General features: G+C 60.8%; 9 protein-coding genes across 9 annotated transcripts; 6 read left to right on the top strand and 3 right to left on the bottom strand.

Moving 5' to 3' along the window:
* Positions 1-435: 435 nt before the first annotated feature.
* Positions 436-1,025, top strand: D7B24_000961 (uncharacterized protein; the record flags this gene model as incomplete). Its single annotated transcript, XM_028635206.1, has 2 exons — positions 436-692; positions 755-1,025. 2 exons carry the CDS (start codon positions 436-438, stop codon positions 1,023-1,025), a joined length of 528 nt encoding a protein of 175 aa, XP_028492195.1.
* Positions 1,026-1,706: 681 nt separating this feature from the next.
* On the top strand, positions 1,707-3,066 carry D7B24_000962 (uncharacterized protein; the record flags this gene model as incomplete). Its single annotated transcript, XM_028635207.1, has 2 exons — positions 1,707-2,262; positions 2,342-3,066. 2 exons carry the CDS (start codon positions 1,707-1,709, stop codon positions 3,064-3,066), a joined length of 1,281 nt encoding a protein of 426 aa, XP_028492196.1.
* Positions 3,067-4,001: 935 nt separating this feature from the next.
* On the top strand, positions 4,002-5,770 carry ASH2L (Set1/Ash2 histone methyltransferase complex subunit ASH2; the record flags this gene model as incomplete). Its single annotated transcript, XM_028635208.1, has 2 exons — positions 4,002-4,492; positions 4,546-5,770. 2 exons carry the CDS (start codon positions 4,002-4,004, stop codon positions 5,768-5,770), a joined length of 1,716 nt encoding a protein of 571 aa, XP_028492197.1.
* Positions 5,771-6,112: 342 nt separating this feature from the next.
* D7B24_000964 (uncharacterized protein) lies at positions 6,113-7,502 on the bottom strand (the record flags this gene model as incomplete). Its single annotated transcript, XM_028635209.1, has 2 exons — positions 6,113-6,444; positions 6,524-7,502. The coding sequence occupies 2 exons, from the start codon at positions 7,500-7,502 to the stop codon at positions 6,113-6,115; spliced, it is 1,311 nt and encodes a 436-aa protein (XP_028492198.1).
* A 1,013-nt stretch (positions 7,503-8,515) lies between these two features.
* Positions 8,516-9,553, bottom strand: D7B24_000965 (uncharacterized protein; the record flags this gene model as incomplete). The annotated part of the gene is made up of 1 exon (XM_028635210.1): positions 8,516-9,553. One exon carries the CDS (start codon positions 9,551-9,553, stop codon positions 8,516-8,518), a length of 1,038 nt encoding a protein of 345 aa, XP_028492199.1.
* A 982-nt stretch (positions 9,554-10,535) lies between these two features.
* On the top strand, positions 10,536-12,865 carry D7B24_000966 (uncharacterized protein; the record flags this gene model as incomplete). Its single annotated transcript, XM_028635211.1, has 6 exons — positions 10,536-10,578; positions 11,581-11,718; positions 11,775-11,817; positions 11,871-12,049; positions 12,110-12,329; positions 12,394-12,865. The coding sequence occupies 6 exons, from the start codon at positions 10,536-10,538 to the stop codon at positions 12,863-12,865; spliced, it is 1,095 nt and encodes a 364-aa protein (XP_028492200.1).
* A 1,250-nt stretch (positions 12,866-14,115) lies between these two features.
* On the top strand, positions 14,116-16,101 carry D7B24_000967 (uncharacterized protein; the record flags this gene model as incomplete). Its single annotated transcript, XM_028635212.1, has 2 exons — positions 14,116-14,359; positions 14,438-16,101. The coding sequence occupies 2 exons, from the start codon at positions 14,116-14,118 to the stop codon at positions 16,099-16,101; spliced, it is 1,908 nt and encodes a 635-aa protein (XP_028492201.1).
* Positions 16,102-16,927: 826 nt separating this feature from the next.
* On the bottom strand, positions 16,928-18,338 carry D7B24_000968 (uncharacterized protein; the record flags this gene model as incomplete). Its single annotated transcript, XM_028635213.1, has 2 exons — positions 16,928-17,024; positions 17,128-18,338. The coding sequence occupies 2 exons, from the start codon at positions 18,336-18,338 to the stop codon at positions 16,928-16,930; spliced, it is 1,308 nt and encodes a 435-aa protein (XP_028492202.1).
* Positions 18,339-18,876: 538 nt separating this feature from the next.
* Positions 18,877-20,767, top strand: D7B24_000969 (uncharacterized protein; the record flags this gene model as incomplete). The annotated part of the gene is made up of 2 exons (XM_028635214.1): positions 18,877-20,562; positions 20,645-20,767. The coding sequence occupies 2 exons, from the start codon at positions 18,877-18,879 to the stop codon at positions 20,765-20,767; spliced, it is 1,809 nt and encodes a 602-aa protein (XP_028492203.1).
* Positions 20,768-21,352: the final 585 nt, after the last annotated feature.

Here is a 21,352-nt window from a genome sequence, read left to right on the forward strand (position 1 = left end):
GGGTCCGGGGTTGGGGCTGGTAGGCTGCCAGCCCCCGGCGCCCACCCTTCCAGAGGAGTCTCGGGGGCGTCAAAAGCATTGTCGCGGGGGGCACTGCAAGTAGTGCTGATTTGGGTTGATGAATACAATGAAACTCTACACAGTGTACTTTATGAAATGAAAGATGAGCATGGCGTGCCGGGACATGAGAGACTTGACTTGCTCGTGGTGCGACATGGAGACGTGGCTGTGAGTATGAGAGCGCGACAAGCTAGGTGCGATAAGATAAGAAATAGGAGCCCTTTCGAGCCAGGAGTAGTGTAACGCATCCGAGCCCAGCTCGCTCACCTCACCCATGACGAACTCCAGATCGAAACTTAGCAGCCCGGTTTTCATCATTGTGCAGAAGGGCAGGGGCGACAGAAGCTCCATCTGCAGCAGCAGCAGCAGCTCGCCATGAGCGCACGCCTCCGATGGCTCACGGCACGGCCGTTTCTCACAGACTTTTCCAAACGCCTGCTCGGGTACGCGACGTGGATCCCCGTGGTCATCATGTTCAACAATTACGTTGCCGAGATACACAACGTCCACGGACCATCCATGTATCCCTTCTTCAACGAGGACTACAACAGCAGCCTGTTACAGGACAAGGTCCTCACGTGGAAGTGGTGGCCTCAGTATGACCTCGAGCGCGGCATGATTGTGACATTCAGGTGAGCGAGCGGTGCCGGGCTCAGAGGAGGCGCCGGGCACGTTGTGGCTGACGTGGTCACAGGAGTCCCAACAACCCAGAGGCCATCTCTATCAAGAGAATCATCGCGGTGGAGGGTGACGTCGTCAGGACAAAGGCGCCGTATCCGGAGCCAGTGGCACGGGTGCCACAGGGACATATCTGGGTGGAGGGCGATGGGGACAAGACGATCGACAGCAACACGTATGGACCGGTGCCGATGAGCTTAGTGACGGGCAAGGTGACTCATTTTTTGTATCCGTTGAAGAAGTTTGGGCCGATACGATGGTGGGAACACAAGGGTCGAGAGAGGTAGCAGTCGGTGAGCCTGGACAGAAGCTATCAAAGTGGACTTCGTGGGTTTACAAATCTGTGTCCCTGGGAGTGCATGGTTTATAACTCGTCTAGAAGACAAGCTCCATCCGTCATATCGTCAGCTACTTTCAATTGCGTACAAATCGTCGTCTGCGGCAGTGGCACGACATGTCTTCGTAAATACGGTGCTCTACCTAAGCAAGGATGCTTCCACTTGGGGACAACAGGACACCGCAGGCTGTGGGCCTATGACGCCAAGGGCGGCCTAGTGCGGAGAGGCGGACGCTGACCTCACCCTCACTCGCGGCATGGAGCCTGGAATTGGACCCCTGCAGCAATTTTCAACCTGCCTTGGACTGTCCGCGTCTTATCAAGCAGTCAAGCAGAGCAGAGCAAAGCCGCATCCGCAACAGCGTAGCATCTCCGTCTCAGCGCCGAGTTTTGCTTCCCGCAACGTCAGCCCGCTACCATCACTACCGGGGAGGCCTCTTGGCGACATCACGACCGGCTTGTCCAACGCATTTTCCCTTCGGCTTCGGAACGTCCCTCTCACCACATCGACCACCGTCCATCTTCATCTTCCTGCTTTCCGAATCGACCGTCGAGTAGTCATCTCGCTCCTTTCGACGGCGGCGGTCGACCAGCTGTTGATCCTCGGCGTCGCATCTCCTGGGCGACCTCGATGTCCCTCGCTGACCGCATCACTGGTCTCTTCTCGCCCACGACGCCCTCCTCACCGGCTCCTCTTGACGATCGACATGCGGCCGGCGCAGACCTCCTCACCGATCTTGGATACCGCGGCACCCCCACCACCCCAGACGCCGCTCACCACCAGTCACCGCTCTCAACCCAGGCCCAGGCCCAGGCACAGGCCATGAGCAACACCGCCACCGACCAAGATGCCGACCTCGGCGAGGAGGCGCGCCCTCCCTACCTGCACGCCATGATCGCCGGCGGCATAGGCGGCTCGACAGGCGACATGCTCATGCACTCCCTCGACACCGTCAAGACGCGCCAGCAGGGCGACCCACACGTGCCCCCCAAGTACAACAGCCTCACCACATCCTACTACACGATATGGCGGCAGGAGGGCGTGCGCAGAGGCCTGTACGGCGGGTGGAAGCCCGCCCTCGGCGGCTCCTTTCCGGGTACTATGCTCTTCTTCGGCACGTATGAATGGAGCAAGCGCGTGTTGATCGATGGCGGGGTGCCGCACCACCTCGCCTATTTTTCGGCCGGTACGTCAGAATGAATCTCTGCTCTCAATCTGCGTCTCTTCCCCTTTCCAGACGCTTTGTGCTGACTCTCTGACGATAGGATTCCTCGGCGACCTGGCGTCGTCCATCGTCTATGTCCCCTCCGAGGTGCTCAAGACGCGGCTGCAGCTCCAAGGGCGCTACAACAATCCGTATTTCCGCTCGGGCTACAACTACCGCGGCACGACGGACGCCGTGCGCACGATTGTCCGGCAGGAGGGCCCCAAGGCGCTCTTCCACGGCTACAAGGCGACGCTGTACCGTGACCTGCCCTTCTCCGCGCTGCAGCTCATGTTCTGGGAGCAGTTCCACGCCTGGGCGCGCGCCTACAAGGGAAGCCGCGAGGTCGGCGTGCCGCTCGAGCTGCTGACGGGCGGCCTAGCCGGCGGTCTCGCGGGCATAGTGACGTGTCCGCTCGACGTCGTCAAGACGAGGCTGCAGACGCAGGTGCACATTCCGCCCGAGGCGGCGGCGGCGGCGGCGAGCAGCGCGGCGACGAACAAGACGGCGCACGCGTCACATCCTCAGAAGCGCAACATCTCGACGTCTTCGCCGTCGACGCACACGCCGCGCCTCGGCGCCGTCAACCTGAAGACCATGTCTGTGCTCAAGGGTCTCAGGGTCATTTACCAGACCGAGGGCCTCGGGGGCTGGTTCCGGGGCGTGGGTCCCCGCGGCGTGTGGACGTTTATCCAGAGCGGGTGCATGCTGTTCTTGTACCAGAGGTTACTGCGGGAGTTGTCGATCTGGGACCCGCAAGACGAGGACAAGGCAGCGCCCATGTGAAGGGGGTAGCGGCGCGCGATACGAACAAAAGGCTGGGTGCGCAACGGGGCAGAGCGTCAGAGCGAGAGAGCGAGAGAGCATCCATGTACAACAACGAGAGCATTTTCTGTACAATGTGTAGGACCCAGAGAACTAGAGTCATGGGGACCCCATAGGGCGGCGTTGGAGGATCCGGATAGACGGACATTGACAGCGATAGAGCTGGCTCGGACGAGCAAGACAAGTCTCTTTTCATTCAGCGTCGGATGAATACACCAGCGTTTATTGTCATGATCCAGACCACCGGCCGTAGTTATGATGGTGCCGTAGTGAAGAAGGCAGGCTCAACTGCAGTGCCTGGGCCCATGCTCTTGAGCACACAAGGCTTATTGAACTATGGACCTGAAGGTCTGTAGACGCTTTTTTCACTTCACCCTGCACATTCTTGTTCCACGAAGCTTGATAGACCTAGCAGTGCTCCAAAAGGTGGCGAGCCTGAACGAGCAGCCCGACCTGCAAGACGCTTCAATCGATGTATCCGACACGGCTACCGAAGGAGGTACCACTGCCGATTGTGAGGGGAAGATACGGCAGGCCACCAACACGGAGCAGTGCTGGCAGCTCCAGGGGAGAGGTTAGCGCAGCTACCCCTGTCGAAGGGCCCTGTGACGACACGTCCAGCTCGGACGCGCTCGCCACGCGGGGAGCAGGCGCTGCCCTGACCGTGACTAGCCCAGCTTCCTACCCTTACCTACCTACCTAGGTAGGTACCTTTACCCTGGAGCTCGTCAATTCTGACTCGGCGACAATTCCGTAATCTTTCCTTCTCACTGTCAACCTTTCACATCACCCACCCACGCAAACCCCCTTTTACCTGCCTGGTGCACCTCTTTTGTTGCTTCGCTGATTGACTTTCATCTGGTTCATTCTGTTCGTTTCTGTTCTTCCACTTCGCCATGGCTGACGCAGACACGCCTCCGCGGGATTCGACCCCCAGCACCTCCTTCGCTCCTGCGACAACGGCGACGACCACGGCAGTGTTCATTCCCCAGAAACGAGCAATCGAGGAGGACCATGCTCCCTCAGTCCCATCGCCCCTGAACCCAGACGTACGATCAACGCCACAGGCACAGTCCACAGATGACATGCCTGCCTACACGCGCGACAAGCGGGCCAAGAAGGAGTCGTACAAGAAGCGCGAGTCCAAGGTCACCTTTGGCGGCGACAGCAACCGCGGCACCCCTGACCCCAAGAGCAAGAGTAAAAATGCCAATTCTCGGGACAAGGAAGAGCCCTCGTCCTCCGAGTCTGGCCCGCTGCGGTATAAGCTGCCGGCGGCGAAGCAGACCGACTTCGACCCGCCCCGTGGTCCCGTCTTCATCTCCCACCACGAAGTACCCTCCCTCGACCGACAGGGCAAGATTGCTTTCTTCGAGACCTCTGACCAGTACGTCGCTCCTGCTCCAAACGCGACCCCAGCGCCTGACTCTGACTGCCTAGTGTCTACAACAAGAAGAGCTACCACTACACACACTGCATCGCCGATCCCGCCTTTCCCTCGTCCCTCTACTACCGCCAGACCGAGCCCTTACCTCATGGGCCTCACATGAGCTTTGAGGACTCGGCCACCCACATGTTCTTCGACCAGTCCGGGCGCCACATCACCACTCACAAGGGCTTTCGTATGACCCGCGCCAATGTCGCCATCCGCCAGGGCCGCTTCTACTACGAGGTCAAGATCAACAGAGGCATCGTCAAGGACCCCGGGCCTGGTGACCCCGAGTCCAACGGCCACGTTCGCATGGGGTTCGCGCGTCGCGAGGCCGCCGTCGACGCGCCTGTCGGTTTCGATGCCTATAGCTACGGCATCCGCGACAAGGCCGGTCAGAAGGTCTACATGTCCCGGCCCAAGGACTTCTTTCCTGCCGGCGAGGACATTCAAGAGGGCGACGTCATCGGACTTGAGATTCAGCTGCCCTCCGAGCACCTCCACCGCAAGGTCGTCACAGGTCGCTACAACCCCGCCGTCGACCTCGACACGTCCGCTTCCTGCGACCCCCACGGCGGAACCAGCGAGGCCCCGAACATTGTGCGCGACCGCATCCCCATCCGCTTCAAGGCCCACATCTATTTCGAGCAGATCGACTACCACACGTGTAAAGAGCTCGAGGACCTCATGAGCCCCAACCCTGTCGTCAACCCCGACTCGGCCGAGCAGCCCAACCCCGTCCACGCCCTACCCGCCCTGCGCACTCTGCCGGGGTCCCACATCAAGGTGTACAAGAACGGCGTGCCCATGGGCACCGCCTTTGAGGACCTCCTCGCCTTCCTGCCGCCAGCCTCCAAGCCACTCGCCGCCCCCGGCGCGCGCGAGGGCTTCGACGACGGCATGCTGGGGTACTACCCCGCCGTCAGCGTTTTCCGCGGCGGCGCCGCCGAGGTCAACTTTGGACCCGACTTTTGGTGTCCCCCTGCCGCCAGCCCTGGCCAAGAAGACATGGCCATGGGGGGCGTCGATGACGTGCAGGCCCCGCTTCTGCCCGTGTCCGACCGCTATACGGAGCAGATTGCCGAGGACGTCGTTTACGACATTATTGACGAGGTGGACTTTTGGATGCAGGACGGCGGACAGGTTCTCGATCACGCCAAGGACGAGCGCAAGGGCGGCAACGACGTCGGCCTGCCTGACCAGGAGGAGATCAAGGAGGTCGTGCAGGATGATTGAGGGGCTTGTCGGCAGTGTGTGACTGCTTGGCTTTTTTTTTTCTTGTGATAGAGAGAGATACCCTGGGCTGGCGTTTGGTGTTGGTGGTCAAGGTGATGCAGTACGTCGCTTGCTTGTTGTTTTGGGACACAATATATACCATGAGGCATGAACGGACGGCGGACAAAATGGGGCACTGATGCTCTTTTGAAACTTCATGACTGTCGTGGCAATTCATCAAAACTATGTATTAAGAGAACATTTGGGGTATCCTGGGGTCATTTTCATCCAAATCCATCGCATCCGTTCATCCAAGTCTATGCCACCCCCTCTCGCACCTCACATGATTGGCAAGCCAACAAATCACCTGTGCGTCCGCCTGCGACGAGGGCTCTCAAGGGCAGGGTCGACCTCGCTCAGCGGCGACACGCGCCCGCTCCTCGACTCCCTGCCGCTGCGCGAGTCGCGCGACCGGCGGCCGTGGCCGTGGCTCTCGCGGTCGCGGTGGTGGCTGCGGCTGCTGGAGCTGCGGTAGGACGAGGCACGCGACACGGGGGCCGGCAGCATGGGGTCGTCGGGCAGCTCCTCGACGCGGGCGGCACCGTCGATGGGGGGCCCGTTGCGCTCCGAGTTCTCGCGCTCGAGGCGGACCTCGCGGCCGCGCTTGTGGCAGTACCAGAGCACGAGAAGGAGGACTGGATTGCAGGTTAGCATTCGTCTCATCAACGAGAGCATTCGTCTCATACACCAGGGGGCGCAACGGGGACGACGTACGGAAAATGGCCACGCTCCAGACAACGTTGAGGCCGATAAAGGCGGGCCAGCGCAGCTTCAAAAAGTTGACAATGGCCTTGAGCATGCCGATGATGGCGCCGGGCTTGGTGACGAGGTCGTTGAGGCTCTTGGGCATGAGCAGGCTCTTGGCGGCGCTCTTCATGTCCGCGCTGTCGGCCTTGGGGTCGCGCTTGATGCCCTGGCTCTCGGCGGCGGCGGCCATCATCTCGGGCCCCATCTGCTTGGTGACCTTGTCGGGGAGGCCGGCGACGAGCTTCTTCATGCTGCTGGGGAGCTTGTCGTAGTTCTTCTTGAGGGTGCCGTCGCGGTCGTCGACGAGGGCCTTGAGGTCGTCGACGGCCGTGGGCACGCCGTTGACGAGGTCCTTCAGCACGAGGGTGAACTTGCGGACGAGCTCGTTCGACTCGGCCGACAGGGCAAAGGCCTTGTTGTTCTGGGCGCCGAGGTTGAGGTCGTCGAGGACGCGGGAGAGGTCGTCGCGCTCGCGGGCCTCCTCGGACGAGTCGACCTTCTTCGGCTCGACGACGGCCAGCTGCTTGTCCTTGTCTTTGTCCTTGCGGTGGAGCAGGAAGGAGATGGGGTTGTGCGACTTCTTCTCCTTCTCCTTCTCTTTGGTCGGCAGCGGTGCCGGCGCCGCCTTGGCGTTCTGGATGCCGCGAATGGTCGACTCGTCGGAGGAGTCCCAGTTCACATCGGACGTGCTGGCGGTGCGTGGCGGTAGAGGCGGTGCCGGGCCGTCGTATTCGTCCGAGTTCAGAATGGAAGCGAAGAAGGCCTCGTCGTCCTTGTCGAGAATGGGACCAGGCTCCTGCGCCAGCTGTGAGCGAGAGTTGGTGCGGGAGGCCGATGGCCTCGAGCTGCTCTGATTCTGATGCTCATGCTCTGCGGCCCCTGCATCCTTGGCGTCTTTATCTGTCTTGTACTTCTTGTACTTTTTGTAGCTGATGTATTCGAGCATCGCGGCGGTGTGGCGATGGGCGAAGGGCAAATGCCGATGGGAAGTGTGTGGGTGGCTGTATGTGTTGTTTGCGGTGGGAGAGAGACGGAGAGAATGGGTAGTGGCGAGGAGGGGTCGCTTGTTCAATATAAAGAAACAGCAGATGGCGATGGTTTGTTTCGGTTCCCTCTCTCGCATGCAGCAGAAGAAGAGAAGAAAAGAGAGCACTTCTGGCTAAACGCTTGTCTCGCCCCTGTGCCCTGTATGTCTGACGTCTGTTCAGGGCGTCGCTGGCAGTTGATGGAAGAAAGCGAGCAAGACGCAAGCCATTGGGCAGGCGCAAGGTAGACGGACGCGGGCGAACCTGGAAGCGTGCGCAGCCACCCTGAAGCTGCGTGATGTCATTCGACCACTGCTGTTGGCGCCCTCCCTGGGCGAGCTCGGCAAGCTCCAGGCGGCTCGGAGGTACATGAAGAGGTGGTGCTGGTGCCGCGCGAACAGAGGTACCGCAGTTTCAGGGTTCGGCCAGCCAGCCGCCGGAGCGAGTGAACAGCGCTGTGCCAGCTGTGGCCCCGCCCCGGAGCAAGTACCGAGCCCCAGCGGTGGGAACCCTTCCCTGCTGTGCTGATCGCCAGCCACCTACCACCTGCAAAATGTATGGAACGAGCACTTTTGGCACGTCTCGCCCCCAAGAGCCCAGGCGAGGCCAGTACCAGCAGCGCCGATCGCCCCGTCTGGCCCCTTCTGGGAGGCCGCGCAGAATGCATTGGAAGCTGGGCCCAGAGGTTGGCTACCTCTCATTCGCTCTACTCGCCTCGTGATTTTCAAGTGCCACTCTTGCACCGTGACATACCGACGGTGGCTGTGCACGCACGGCGGATGATCAGGGTCCAACCAGGGGCAAATGCAACAGGTTGACTGTCGACCGGGAAAATAGCTCGTTGGTTTTGGGGGGGGGGGTATCTCGTGTGTTCGACTGCTTCTTCGCTCTCCAACTCCAAATGTCCCGTGGTATCATCTCGTTTCACGGAAGCTCATTGCTCGTCATCCTCCTCACCCTCACCATCCTCCTGACTGCTGGCATCGCCCTCCTCCCTCATGACTTCGTCCACGGCGCTCGCCCTCTGGTGCCCGCTCCGCCTGCGTCCCCTCTGGTAGGCCTCCTTGCTCGTGATCGCCCTCTCGCCAACAAAGTGCTCCCCCGTCCAGGCCGTCGCGCATCGCGGGCACTTCTTCTCCCGCCGCGCCCGCCAGTACGCGTCTCCGCACATGTCGTGCAGCCGCATGTTGCAATCCCGCGCCGCGCACCGCTGCCCCTGCGTGATGATGTCCTTGCACGCCTCGCAAAATTTGATGCGCTGCCAGTCCCCGGCCGCCGCCTCGGCGTCGTTGAACGACTCGACGAGCCACGTCCGGAGCTCCATGAGCGCGCGCGGGCTTAGGCTGTAGAACCCTTCGCGCGACTTCTCGAGCCACCCCTCGCTGACGAGCTTGGCCGCCATGACCTCGACCTCGCTGTGCTTGAGGCCCTTGTCCGTGGGCGCCTGCGTCTGCGTCTGCGCCTGCGTGGCCCCCCCGCCGTCTCCGTTCTCCTCCTCTGCTTCCTCGTGATGGCTGGGATTGTCATGGCGGGGTTTCGGCGGTCGTGCCAGCTTGATGACCTGCATGCTGTCGAGGCACATGCACTCCATGCGCGGCGTGTTGTACGTGTCGAACATGGCGTCCAGCACGCGCTTGACGAAGCTCAACTCGTCCGGCGCGTACGTCGTCGCGAGCTGCGTCATGGGGTCCGACGTTGTGTTGACGAGCGCAAAGACTCGTTTGCTCGTCGCCTGGTGCACCGAGCTGCGGATCTCGTAGTCGAAGAAGGATATCGCTTCCGTGGCGGCGGCCACGTACGAGTCAAAGTCTTGACGTGTGACCTTGTCCTCCGTCACCAGCTGGTTCTCGTCGGCCGAGAAGATGGCCGCCAAAATCGGTCGGGCGTCCTCGAACGTCAGGGCGCCTCGGGCCATGAAGGCCTGGAGGAAGGCCCGGTTGCCGTCGCGGTAGTGTGGTGCGACGTTCGCCATGGTTGGGCGAGACGGTGTCGGATGCCTCGGCGGATGTCGAAGTATGGATCACGAGGGATGTTCATCCAGGACTGTGGTTTGGGTTGGGAGCTGTCTCCGAGGCTCGCAGCTGGATTGGTGGGGTTGTTCAAGCTCAGAGTACATCAGAGGCAGCAAGCGTTGCAGGGCACGCGACGAGACGCGTCAGAGGTCTTGTTGCAGCTGTGCCACATCTCGGGCCCTTGGCTGTGGCAGTGCATGGCCGAAACACAACCATCGTCCGGGACCAAAGCTGCTTGATCCATTTATTATTTTTCTCCTGTCCACATCCACCTGGATCCTCTACGCATTCGTCGCCTCTTTGAATGCCCCAACGTTGAACATGTCTCCCAACAGTGACCGAAATTCAAGAAAGAAAGGAAGAAACCGTTCCGGCTCAGATGACAAATTGCTGATGCGCTGAGGTGGCGTCGTTTTCGCCTGCGGCTGTCCATCCGAAATGAGGGTCAAAGACATGCCAGGCGACAAGGGCAGATCGGGTCGATTGCAACCTCGGATCCAGGTCTTCGGGACACGATCGTATACCACCGCACCAACTTGCCTGTCGTCTGGTCTTTTTCATGTTTCCATCCATCGTTACTTGATACCCAAGTCGGCCACACATTTCTCGACCCCGACGACTTCGAGAAGCCTGCTATGCCACATGGACAACAGGCCCAAGCATCGTTTCGTGTGTCGTGTGCGATTGATGGTCTCCATCCGGATTGACGACTCCCGTTGAAGGCAGTGGCCAAAATAAATCATCGGGCTACCCACGAAAAGCCATGTGGCCAGTTTCACGTAAGGGACCCCGATGCCCGCCGGGCCCGCCACGGTTCGGCCTATGACCACGCGTGTCGAGCACCCGACATGCTTTCGCTCGGACGCTGTCGCCGTGCGACAGGCAGCTAAAATGTGCACTAAGAAAAAAACGCTCCAACGGCACTCTCCATGCCACACCACCATGACCAACACGGTTGCGGCGCTCGTTCGGCTGGGCCCTTTTGGTAAGAAAGATCCGTGGGAGATCACCAATAAGATCTAGCGCCCAGCTAGTCGCTTGTCATCTCATCCAGGGGGCCAGCTTTCCGGTCGTGACAGGCATCGTTTCAGCTGGTAGCCTCAGAAGTGCACCACCACCTGCAGGACGCACCTTGAGCTTGTTGGACCGGTGATTTCTCACCAGACCCGCCCAACCCGTTCGCGGTGGGAAGAAAGGCGCCGCGTCAGAGACTATCGACTCAGCATCGACGGGGATCTGGGGGAACTGACGAGGACATGGCAAACTTGGTCTCAGCAGGTCTGCATTCCGATTCGCGATGTTTGTCTTGGTCGACTCGAGTGGTCTCACTACTGGCGAGGGGGGGGTTGCGAAAATTTCCCGCCTCACCATCCATCTGGAATCATCCGCCCGCCCTCCCCCCCCCCGATCGTCAAATTTTCTGGCCCCAGCTTCTGAGCAAACATTATGCGCCGCAGATCTCGTACCAGGACTACCTTGCTATCCATGTTCCGGTCTCGACTCGAGGACGTCCGTGGTGAGCCTGGTTGTGGATGCACCCCGTAGTTCCACGCAAGCACCCTTGCGGAGATCTTAAGCATCTGCGATCTCCTCTATTATCTACCTTGTCCTCTCTTTTCACCCCTCCCCCGTTCCTGCGCGCTCCTCTGCTCCCTTGTTTCTTGACACGGCCCGCTACACTGCAAATCGATCGCACCGTGGTCTAGGCGAGCAAAATGACAACGGGCTGAGAATGGCCGTACAGCTTCCCGATGAGAAGCTGGGAGTCGCCATTGGCGTTCTCGTGTACTCGTTCTTTTGTTTATTCTGCAGTGTGTTGATGGTATGGCTGGTCTGCGTCCATCGCGAACGAGCAAGCTGTGAGTTCTCGAGCCGGAGGGTCTTGGTGACGCCGTGGTCCCGGAGCAAGTCGCTGATCGGCCCCTCCCCCCCCCAGATGTTGCCCTTATTTCCATATCGACAGGCTTGGGATCTGCTGGTTCAATAGCCCAGCAACTGCACACCATTGTGCGATGGCGTGATATCAAGACCCAACAGCATACGAATGCGCTGGCCATTGTGGGAAACCCCGAGCTGGCCCTCGCGGGGCAGTCCGCTGGCCTTGACCTTGTGCTGTTCTATATTCGTTTGTCTTCCAGCTCCTGTAACTACGCGGCATCGTAACTGACAGCGACCTCCCAGAATTCTACTCCTATCAGGTCACAGCCATGGCGACGTTCTTCTGGTACGTTGGGATGGTCGCGTGGATCTCGACACGCCCTGTTAACAACCACCTAGGGCCGCCGCACTCGCACAGTCCATCTTTCAACTCAGCTTCATTGAATCCTTCAGAGGCAAAGCCAACCCCGTTTCGAAAGTCATCGCGGTCATTTTACCGGCTGTCATGCTCAGCCTCCTCCGCATTGATGCCATCCAGACCAATACGGTCTTGTTCATCGGGATAGCAGACTTTCTGCGTATGACCAACCCACTCACTTTGCTCGACCTGTGTTTTGGAAATACTGACATTCGAGCAGTCCTTACTTGTATCTCCGGTAGTATCATCATATTACTGATTATTCTCGTGAAATACATTCACGTGCGCAGAAATGTGCTGTCGTGGAACGTGAACTACGGCAAGCCATCCGAGGGGTCCGTCGATAACGTCACCGTCTCGAGCGGCGTCCGGCCGCGGCGCCAAAGCATATATGACAAGTGGCTCGTCGTGCGCTTTACAATCGCCGCGCTCGCCATGAGGTGAGTTCGGGGAATCCACTTGCGCCACAGCGGTTCGTTCGCAGAGACTGACTCTTATTGAAAGCGCCTTCCAGATGGTGACCATCGTCTTCCAGGTCAGCGCGTCGCGGCGCAATAACCTCGAATCCATAGGGACCGAGCCCGACCTCGGCATGGACCGACTGCAGTCCGATCTGCTCGTCTTCATCCCCGGCGTGACGGCCAGTCTCTTGACGTTTGTCGTATTTGGCACAACCAAGACATTCCGCGACTACATGCGGTCGCACTTTGTGCCCAAGCCACTGCGCAACGGCCTCCGGCTGCGACACCGAGGCTCGCAGCGGCTCGAGTCGGAGCCGCCTACTCCTGGGCTGCAATTTCGAAATGACGTCCCGGACCTGGAGCAATACCCGGCGCCGTCCTATCAGCAGGGGATCAGGCTGAGCGATATCCATGTGGACAGGCAGGGCAATGGTGGTGGTGCCATGGAAGAGTGGCCCATGAAAGGGGCTCCCACGTCAGCACCAAACGGGAGGATGACAGTGACTCGAATATGACGGGAATGCGGCATGGTGGGTAGAGAGTGGGATGGGGAAAAACAAAGGAGAAGAGAGTGTTTTGTTACATAATGTGATACCCCTGGGACGGATGTATGATACACGCGCTGTGCTTGCAAGCCGATGGAAGGGGGCCTTGCATGAGGAGTGGTTTCGCAATTGGTGCGATCGGCATGAGCATAGGCGAGCTCTCGAACGAGAGAATCTGGACGATAATCTGGAAGATGATGTGGATCGCCAAGCTGCACGTTTCTGTAGCTCGAAGAGTGACAACTACCTACCTGGACGACCTAGCAAGTTGGACCATTTCATACAAGGTGTGGCTCAACAGGATGGCTCCCACCCCTCGCGAGTAGTCAGGTTAGCACCAGCAGCGCAAGGTTGGCCATGGCACCTTACCACCTACAATACCCGGTAAATGCCTAGCAAGAGGGTGACATAAGAAAGCCACACTCCCAAAACGTGAGCTCCCTTTGAACCGATACACTATATTTGGTACTCCCTCAAAGCTGATCAAAGTAGACATATGGTTGAATGTGTTGCCGATTATTTAGAAGGAAGAATCTCAGAGCATTCGATTAAGACATAAGCTGTGAATAAGGTTCCAAAGTTAGGGATCTATCTGGATGATGCTGTATCTGGCGGGTTTGGAGTGCGGCCTACCCTGTTAAACCCTTAACCAAGGTACCTAGGTACCTAGATAGTTGGTGCTGACTAATCACCCTTAGCGAAGAAGGAGCTCTCCCATCCCAAGCAGGCCTGACGTCCATCCAATGGCACGAGCTGGCTTTAGAGCTTTGAATCCTCACATCCCGACAAGGCCCAGCTCACTCCCTCTCCCTGCATTTCTTGTCAGCCGAACAGCGAGACCACAGGCGTATTTGACAGGTTCTCAAGAGCCTGAGACCTGGTTTTGACGCGGTGAAGTCTTTCGCAGGGGCCACGACGTACTCGCCATCTCGACCCGTTCTCACACCGAATCTCATTGACAGCAGTGACGAAAGCTTTGAGCGAGGCAAGTGCAACCTCGACTAGAGGGTTGTCACCATCAAAGGGCTTTCTCCTCATTCGAGATCGAACAGGCGTCTCATCTTCATCTCTGCCGACTCAGCCAGGGCGTTCGTGGGACTAGGGGTCCCCTCTTTGGAGAAGGCGGCTGGCTTCCCAGCGCCTCGAAGCCAAATCGACCACTGAACTGAGGCCTACAACCCGCGTCGGACCACCCACCAGACTGCTGAGAGACACAAACCATGTCTGACTTGCAGGAGTTCCACGTCATCAGAATCGCTCACAGCGATGGCCAGGACACAGGCCCGGGCTACTGGCCGGTAGATGCAGCAAAGACGGCGAAGAAGCCCGGCGCGGCCCTCGCAGACAAGACTCCCAGGACGAAACCGCAAATGGCCAGACTGGAAGAGGATGACCCGAGATTTGTCGAGTGGCGGGTCAAGTTGGGCTTGCTCCTCAAGCAAGAGCTATCACTCAGCCCCCAAGGTACGTCACGCCGAGGCTGGGCTTGGTCCTCGTTGTATTGATGACCCCTCTCACGGCCGACTGACAAGAACTGAGCAGAGGGTCTACCTTGGTACATTCACTTCCCCCGAGGATACTGGCTCTACGAAAAGTCCAAGCACCTCTGGGTGTCCGGCTACCCTATCAAGTCCAAGCTGTTCAAGAGCCCCCAGGAGTTTGGCGTGCATCTGCTGTGGCTCCTCTCCGGCTCCAAGGACCATAACGACTGTTGCTGCGTGCACTGCATCGCACCGAGGGTCGCCAACATGGGTGACGAGCTCAGTGTCCAGGAGCCTGCCGCGGCGGTGGCCAGCACAATACCGCCGCCGGCACCAGTATCAGCACCTTTGGCTGGCGAAGCTGTCCAGAAGAGTATCGCCAACGTCAAGGCCCCGAGCGCAACACCCACGCCGACGGCCACACCACCTTTGCGACCGGTCCAGCCGCCCCCCGTGGCCACATCTGCACAGCCATTGACGCCCATTCAAACCCCTGTGCCGGTGCCGGTCCATGTCCCGGCATCACATGTTCCGGCACCTGTGCAAGCACCAGCACCGGCGCCAGCCCCGGTGCCTCAACCTCCGCCGACCGTATCCCTCAAGACGGAGTCACCGGTGCCAGTTCCGATCGTACCCACGGTCAACACGCTGGTCCCCTTCAACCAAAACATGTCCTCCCTCTTCTTCCGCACGGGGGAGATGGTCTGGTACTCGGTGACCCCGAGTTGGCGTATCGGCCTCATCGCCAAGTCCAACCCTCAAACCAAGCAGGTTGACATTCTGCCCATCTCGCACGCCCTCTTCGACAATGTGCAGCTTCAGGCCAAGCCGGAGACCGGCCTGCGCCCGTTCCTCGCCTTCACAGTACCGCCCGTCAGCCAGCAGAGCCTCGGCACGCATCCGTTCGACGAGGTCCCCTGGGCCGACCACATCGCCGCCCTCCAAACAGACCCCTCAAAACGCGAACCTCTTCTCCTCGACGCGTCCAAGCTCGCCGCCGTCAAAATCTCCATGTCCTTCTCCCTCTTCTCCAAACTCCCCACTTCGTCAGACAGCCGCAAGATCAATTACCAAGGCGCCTTCCTCGGCGCTGAGCGCATTGAAGTCGGCGACACGCTCCGCATCCGCGCCTCCCCCGACATTAATATCGCTCCCGACTGGCTCGAGCTCCTCGCGCAAGGCGGCGCCCTCCTCGGCCTCCGCGAGATCTGCACCGCCGCCGACAACCCGGGCACCGTCTTCTTCAAGGGCGACCTCTACGCGCCGCTATCGACCGACGCCCCGGGCCCGCCATCCGCGTCCGCCGTGACCCCGTCCTCCGACATGCCGGAGACGAAGCTGCCGCGCGCTCTCCGCGAGGAGATGCTCTTCCGCGCCAAGGCCGCCCCGGCGTCCCGCTGGCGTCTGCACCTCCTCCGCCGCGACATCGTCCTCCGCGAGCCCGACGTCCGCGGCCGCTTCTATCCGTCCGCCCGCCTGCTCCCCGTCCTCATGTCCCACGACACGGCCGGCCTGCAGCGCGAGCTCCAGCAGGGCGTCGTCCGCGACTCGGCCCGCTTCCTCAACCAGAGGATGGACACGTTCCGCGAGGGCTACATCGGCCGCAAGCGCAGCCGTCTCGACGCTATCGGCGCCGCCGTGCCCCACGGCGCCGGCGCCCTGTTCACCTTTGAGCCCGTCGTCGTCGAGGAGCCCGCCGCGGCCGAGGGCATGCTCCTCTCGTGAGTCGGTGGGACACCGAGGAGGTGAAAGGGGGTGGTGGGCAAGAGAAGGTGTGGGAGCTCACGCGGCAGCAACGAGCGGGCAAGGCTAGGAGACAAGGCGGACAGAAGGGAGGGACATGGGTAGGGGACTGCAAAGCGCAGGCCCACGGATCGCGTCATGATTCAATGTTTTGGTTATCCTAAAAGGACGTCTCGACGCCTACCGCAATCCATCTTAGACAATGGCCGCACTGGAATGAACGCGCCCCGCTTTCCCCTTTATCTCTCCCATGATGGACTTGAGCGTATCAGGCACCTCTCTCCCCAGGGGGGGGGAGAGAGAGAGAGAGAGCAAAGAAAATCGAAATCGAAATGCAATTCCCAAACCCAGACGCACGTCCCTGTTCCCGAGTCATCAGCATGCACGCGTGTGCGCTTTCTTTCTTTCTTCCTTTCTCTCTCGCTCTCTCTCGTCCCTTCCCCCTCCGTGGCGTGTTCCTGTTGTCGCCGCGGCCACGCGATGTACGCACGACGTGGTCATGGCGAGTCCATGTCGCGCGGCGGTGAAGAGTAAGCTCGCGCTTGAGGAAAACCGTACTCAACCAACCCGACCCAAGGACCAGATTCCCGGGTGCCGTGTCTGCCCTTTGTAATTTCTTTTTGGAACCCCCCTAGTGTAGTATGGTATTGGCAGACGCTCTACTCCGCCATGACAGACAGAGAGAGAAAAGAAAATCCCATTTCGACGCCACCTTGCGTCGCTACTACGTGCCTTATGCGCCATTTCGTTCCCCTTCATCGACCATTCGTGGATCCCCAACATGCCATGCCCGCGCCGTCCCGGATAGTTACGCCCCAAGGTGGGCGTACTCCTTGTTGAATGCCCGCCCGATGACCATGCGGCGGATCTCTGACGTGCCGGCTCCAATCTCGTACAGTTTCGCACTACGCGTTTGAGTCAGTCAAGTCACACGCACCGGTTGGAAAGGGGAACAATAATAGAGGGGTTTGAGAAGAGACGAGCGACAAAAAGAAAAAAAAAACGTACTCTCGCAGCAGCCGCGACGCCGGCATCTCCTCGACGTAGCCCATGCCACCGAGCAGCTGGATGCAGTCGAGCGTGCACTCGGTCGCGCGCTCGGCAGCGTACAGAATGGCGCCGGCGCAGTCCTGGGTGCGGATGGTGCCAGCCTCGTCGACGGTGCGGGCCGTGGCGTAGGTGTAGGCGCGCGACGCCTGCAGCTTCGTGTACATGTCGGCCAGCTTGCCCTGGACGAGCTGGTTGTGGGCGATGGGCTGTCCAAACTGCTTGCGCTGGTGGGCGAAGGGCAGGGTCACGTCGAGGGCGGCCTGCATGATGCCGAGGGGACCGGCCGACAGGACGAGGCGCTCGAGGTCGAGGCCCTCCATGAGCACGCGCACGCCGCCGTTGAGGTTGCCGAGGACGCGGTCGTCGGGCACGAAGACGGCGTCGAAGCTGAGCTCGCCCGTGTTGCTGCCGCGCATGCCCATCTTGTCGAGCTTGCGCTGGCAGCTGAAGCCGTCGGACGTCTTGGTCTCGACGATGAAGGCGGTGATGCCCTTGGAGCCGGCGTCGGGCTCGGTTTTGGCGTAGACGACAATGACGTCGGCGTCGGGCCCGTTTGTGATCCACATCTTGCTGCCGTTGATGAGGTAGCCGCCGTCGACCTTCTTGGCCGTCGTGCGCATGCTGACGACGTCGCTGCCGGCGCCCGACTCGGACATGGCGAGGGCGCCGATGCTCGTGCCGGCGATGAGGCCGGGCAGGTACTTCTTCTTCTGCTCGGGGTTGCCGTTGAGCTGCAGCTGGTTGACGCAGAGCTGCGAGTGGGCGGCGTAGCTGAGGCCGATGGAGCCCGAGGCACGCGACAGCTCCTCCATGACGACGCAGTGGGCCTGGTAGCCCATGGCGAGGCCACCGACCTCCTCGTCGGCCGTGATGCCCAGGAAGCCGGCCTCGCCCAGCTTGGGCCACATGTCGTTGGGGAAGGCGTTGGTCTTGTCTGTGCGGGCGGCGACCTCCTCGGTCATTTCGCGGCGCGTGAAGTCCTGCACGCGCTCGCGCAGCTCGGCGAGGTCGGCCTCGGTCGGGGGCTCGAAGCCCTGGGGGTGTTTTTGCGAGTGATGCCTCGTCTGGATCTGGGGGAGGACGGAGGAGGAGGTGGTGGGCGTAGAGAGGCGGGGGCGGAGCTGGCGGGCGGGCTTCGCCAGGGAACGCAGTAACCTGGCAGACGACATGGTGTTGTGTTGCGATGCAGGGCCCTACTCTTCTTTCCTCTGGAGATGGAGGCAAGGAAATTGATGCAATCAGATGCAATGGAAGATGCAATGGAAGATGCAATGGAGGATGCAATTGAAGAAGAAGTTGTGTCAGGTCAACAGAGGCAGTCGCAGTCACAGTCGATTGTAGGCAGGTCCGACCAGCCAGCAGCAACATGAAGAAGGCGCGGTTGAGTGGCCAGGCCGAGCAGGAAAGTGCGGCCCAGCGCGGATATCGACGGGCCGAGGCTGGGTGAACCCCCCTTCCCGGACTCCACGGGACGTCATGCTCTGGGTGCGTTCCTTATCCCGTCTCCAAGCGGCATTCGGCTGGACCTTGAGCATATCCCAATTCATCCAATTCATCAAATGCAAAGACAAACTGCATCTGCACTCTCTCTCTGCTTCAGAAAGCAGCACGTCGTCCTTCCAAATTGATTTTTGCATCGCGACGTCGCCTTCTGGCTGCTCACTTCTGCCAACACTCTGTCACTCTCTGTCACACCACACACTCACCATGTCGGCTTCCCGCTCCTCGAGAGACCTCCTCGTGCTCTCTCGCCAACTGACCCGGTCGAGCACCTCCACGACGGCCGCCGCCCGCCTCCACACCCTCCAGCCCCGCCTCCGCCCTTGCTCACGATCTTCGACGAGCAGCGGCGTTGCACAGACGCGGACGCAGACACAGACGCAGACGCAGACTCGCGGCGTCGCGACGTTTACACCACCCCACCAAGCCAGCGCCATCTCCCTCGTCCAGACCAACGTCGACCCGTCCTCGGATGAGTTCAGGGAGAACGAGCAGGGCATGGCCGAGGTCATGGCCCGCATGCAGACCCTGACGACGCGCATCCACCGCGGCGGCTCGGACAAGGCCCGCGCGAAGCACCTCGCGCGCAACAAGATGCTGCCGCGCGACCGCGTCACGGCCCTCATCGACCCCGGCACCACCTTTCTCGAGCTCTCGCCCCTCGCCGGCCACGAGCTGTACCCCGAGGCCGACGTGCCGGCGGGCGGCATCATCACGGGCGTCGGCGTCGTCGAGGGCGTCACCTGCGTCATCGTCGCCAACGACAGCACCGTCAAGGGCGGCACCTACTACCCCATCACCGTCAAGAAGCACCTGCGCGCCCAGGCCGTCGCCCAGGAGAACAGGCTGCCGTGCATCTACCTCGTCGACAGCGGCGGCGCCAACCTGCCGCACCAGGCCGACGTCTTCCCCGACCGCGACCACTTTGGCCGCATCTTCTACAACCAGGCCCGCATGAGCGCCCAGGGCATCCCCCAGATCTCCGTCGTCATGGGGCCCTGCACCGCCGGCGGCGCCTACGTGCCCGCCATGAGCGACGAGAGCATCATCGTCGAGAACCAGGGCCACATCTTCCTCGCCGGCCCGCCCCTCGTCAAGGCCGCCACCGGCGAGGTCATCTCGGCCGAGGACCTCGGCGGCGGCCGCCTGCACTCGTCCGTCTCGGGCGTCACCGACTACCTCGCCGTCGACGACGCCCACGCCCTCACCCTCGCCCGCCGCAGCATCAGCAACCTCAACTGGCCCGCCCGCAGCCCCGCGACCCCGGCCCCGGCCGCCGCCTACGCCGAGCCCGTCCACCCGCCCGCCGAGCTCCTCGGCATCGCGAGCACCAACCTGCGCAAGCCGCTGCCGATCCGCGAGGTCATCGCGCGCATCGTCGACGGCTCCGAGTTTTCCGAGTTCAAGCGCGACTACGGCACGACGCTCGTCACGGGCTTCGCCCAGATCCACGGCTACAAGGTCGGCATCGTCGCCAACGACGGCATCCTCTTTGCCGAGTCGTCCCAAAAGGGCGCCCACTTTGTCGAGCTCTGCACGCAGCGCGGCATCCCCCTCGTCTTTCTGCAGAACATCTCCGGCTTCATGGTCGGCTCCGAGGCCGAGCGCGGCGGCATCGCCAAGCACGGCGCCAAGCTCGTCACGGCCGTCGCCTGCGCCGACGTGCCCAAGTTCACCGTCGTCGTCGGCGGCAGCTACGGCGCCGGCAACTACGGCATGTGCGGCCGCGCCTACTCGCCCCGCTTCCTGTGGATGTGGCCCAACGCCCGCATCGGCGTCATGGGCAGCGAGCAGCTCAACTCGGTCATGGAGACGGTCGGCAAGGCCGATCCCGCCCTGAAGGACAGGATAGAGAAGGAGAGCGATGCCACGTTCTCGTCGGCAAGGTTATGGGTGCGTTCCTCTTTTTTTTGCCTTTCTTTTCTTCTGTCTCTCCACCTCTACCCATGCAACGAACAAGCACTGACAGACACAGGACGACGGCATCATCCCGCCACAGGACACGAGGAGGTACCTCGGACTGGGCCTGCGCGCGGCCATGACGGGCCGGAATGAGGTCAAGGCGGGCGAGACGAAATTTGGAGTGTTCAGGATGTAGAAAAGCGTCGGGTACCAAATTCAACAAATTCTTCTCGTAGTATTGCTGCCGCTCTTCTTGCTCGTGCGAACGAATGACCTCCTCTTCGCCTGCGCAACACGTGACGAGACAAACAGCGCGCGCATTCTGTTGTGTCAAGAAACAAAAGATCGCGATCCCCACGATCGATTGTGAGCCGTCACGATCCGAACCCCGCACAGGCGGCCTGTGCCCCGCGTACGCAGCTTGTCATGTGCCGCCTCGGTGCTATAGATGCGGGCCCCTCCCCAGGGCCGAGCTCGGTGACCGTGGCAAGCGACGGCAGGAGGAATTGCGATCTGCCGGGTCGGCTGGGCTGGCCCACGGCAGCTGATTCGCGGCGGGGCCCTTTCGCGGACCAAGGTAGGCTCGCATATCTCGACGAATTGGAGGAAACCTGTTTCCCTGAAACCGCAGCCTGACTGGGAAGAGCCAATATGATCTACCTGATGGGCTGACCACATGAGGTGGTGAGCAAAGGAGGGGGAGGTCATCGTCGCATCACGGCATGGCACGGCAGCACCAAACTGGGGCAGACGACCACCGGTCACCCTTGTGTTCACCGAA

This window comes from Verticillium nonalfalfae, assembly GCF_003724135.2.
Source record: "Verticillium nonalfalfae strain VnAa140/NRRL 66861 chromosome Unknown scaffold_117, whole genome shotgun sequence".
In the NCBI taxonomy this organism is placed as follows: Eukaryota; Fungi; Ascomycota; class Sordariomycetes; order Glomerellales; family Plectosphaerellaceae; genus Verticillium; species Verticillium nonalfalfae.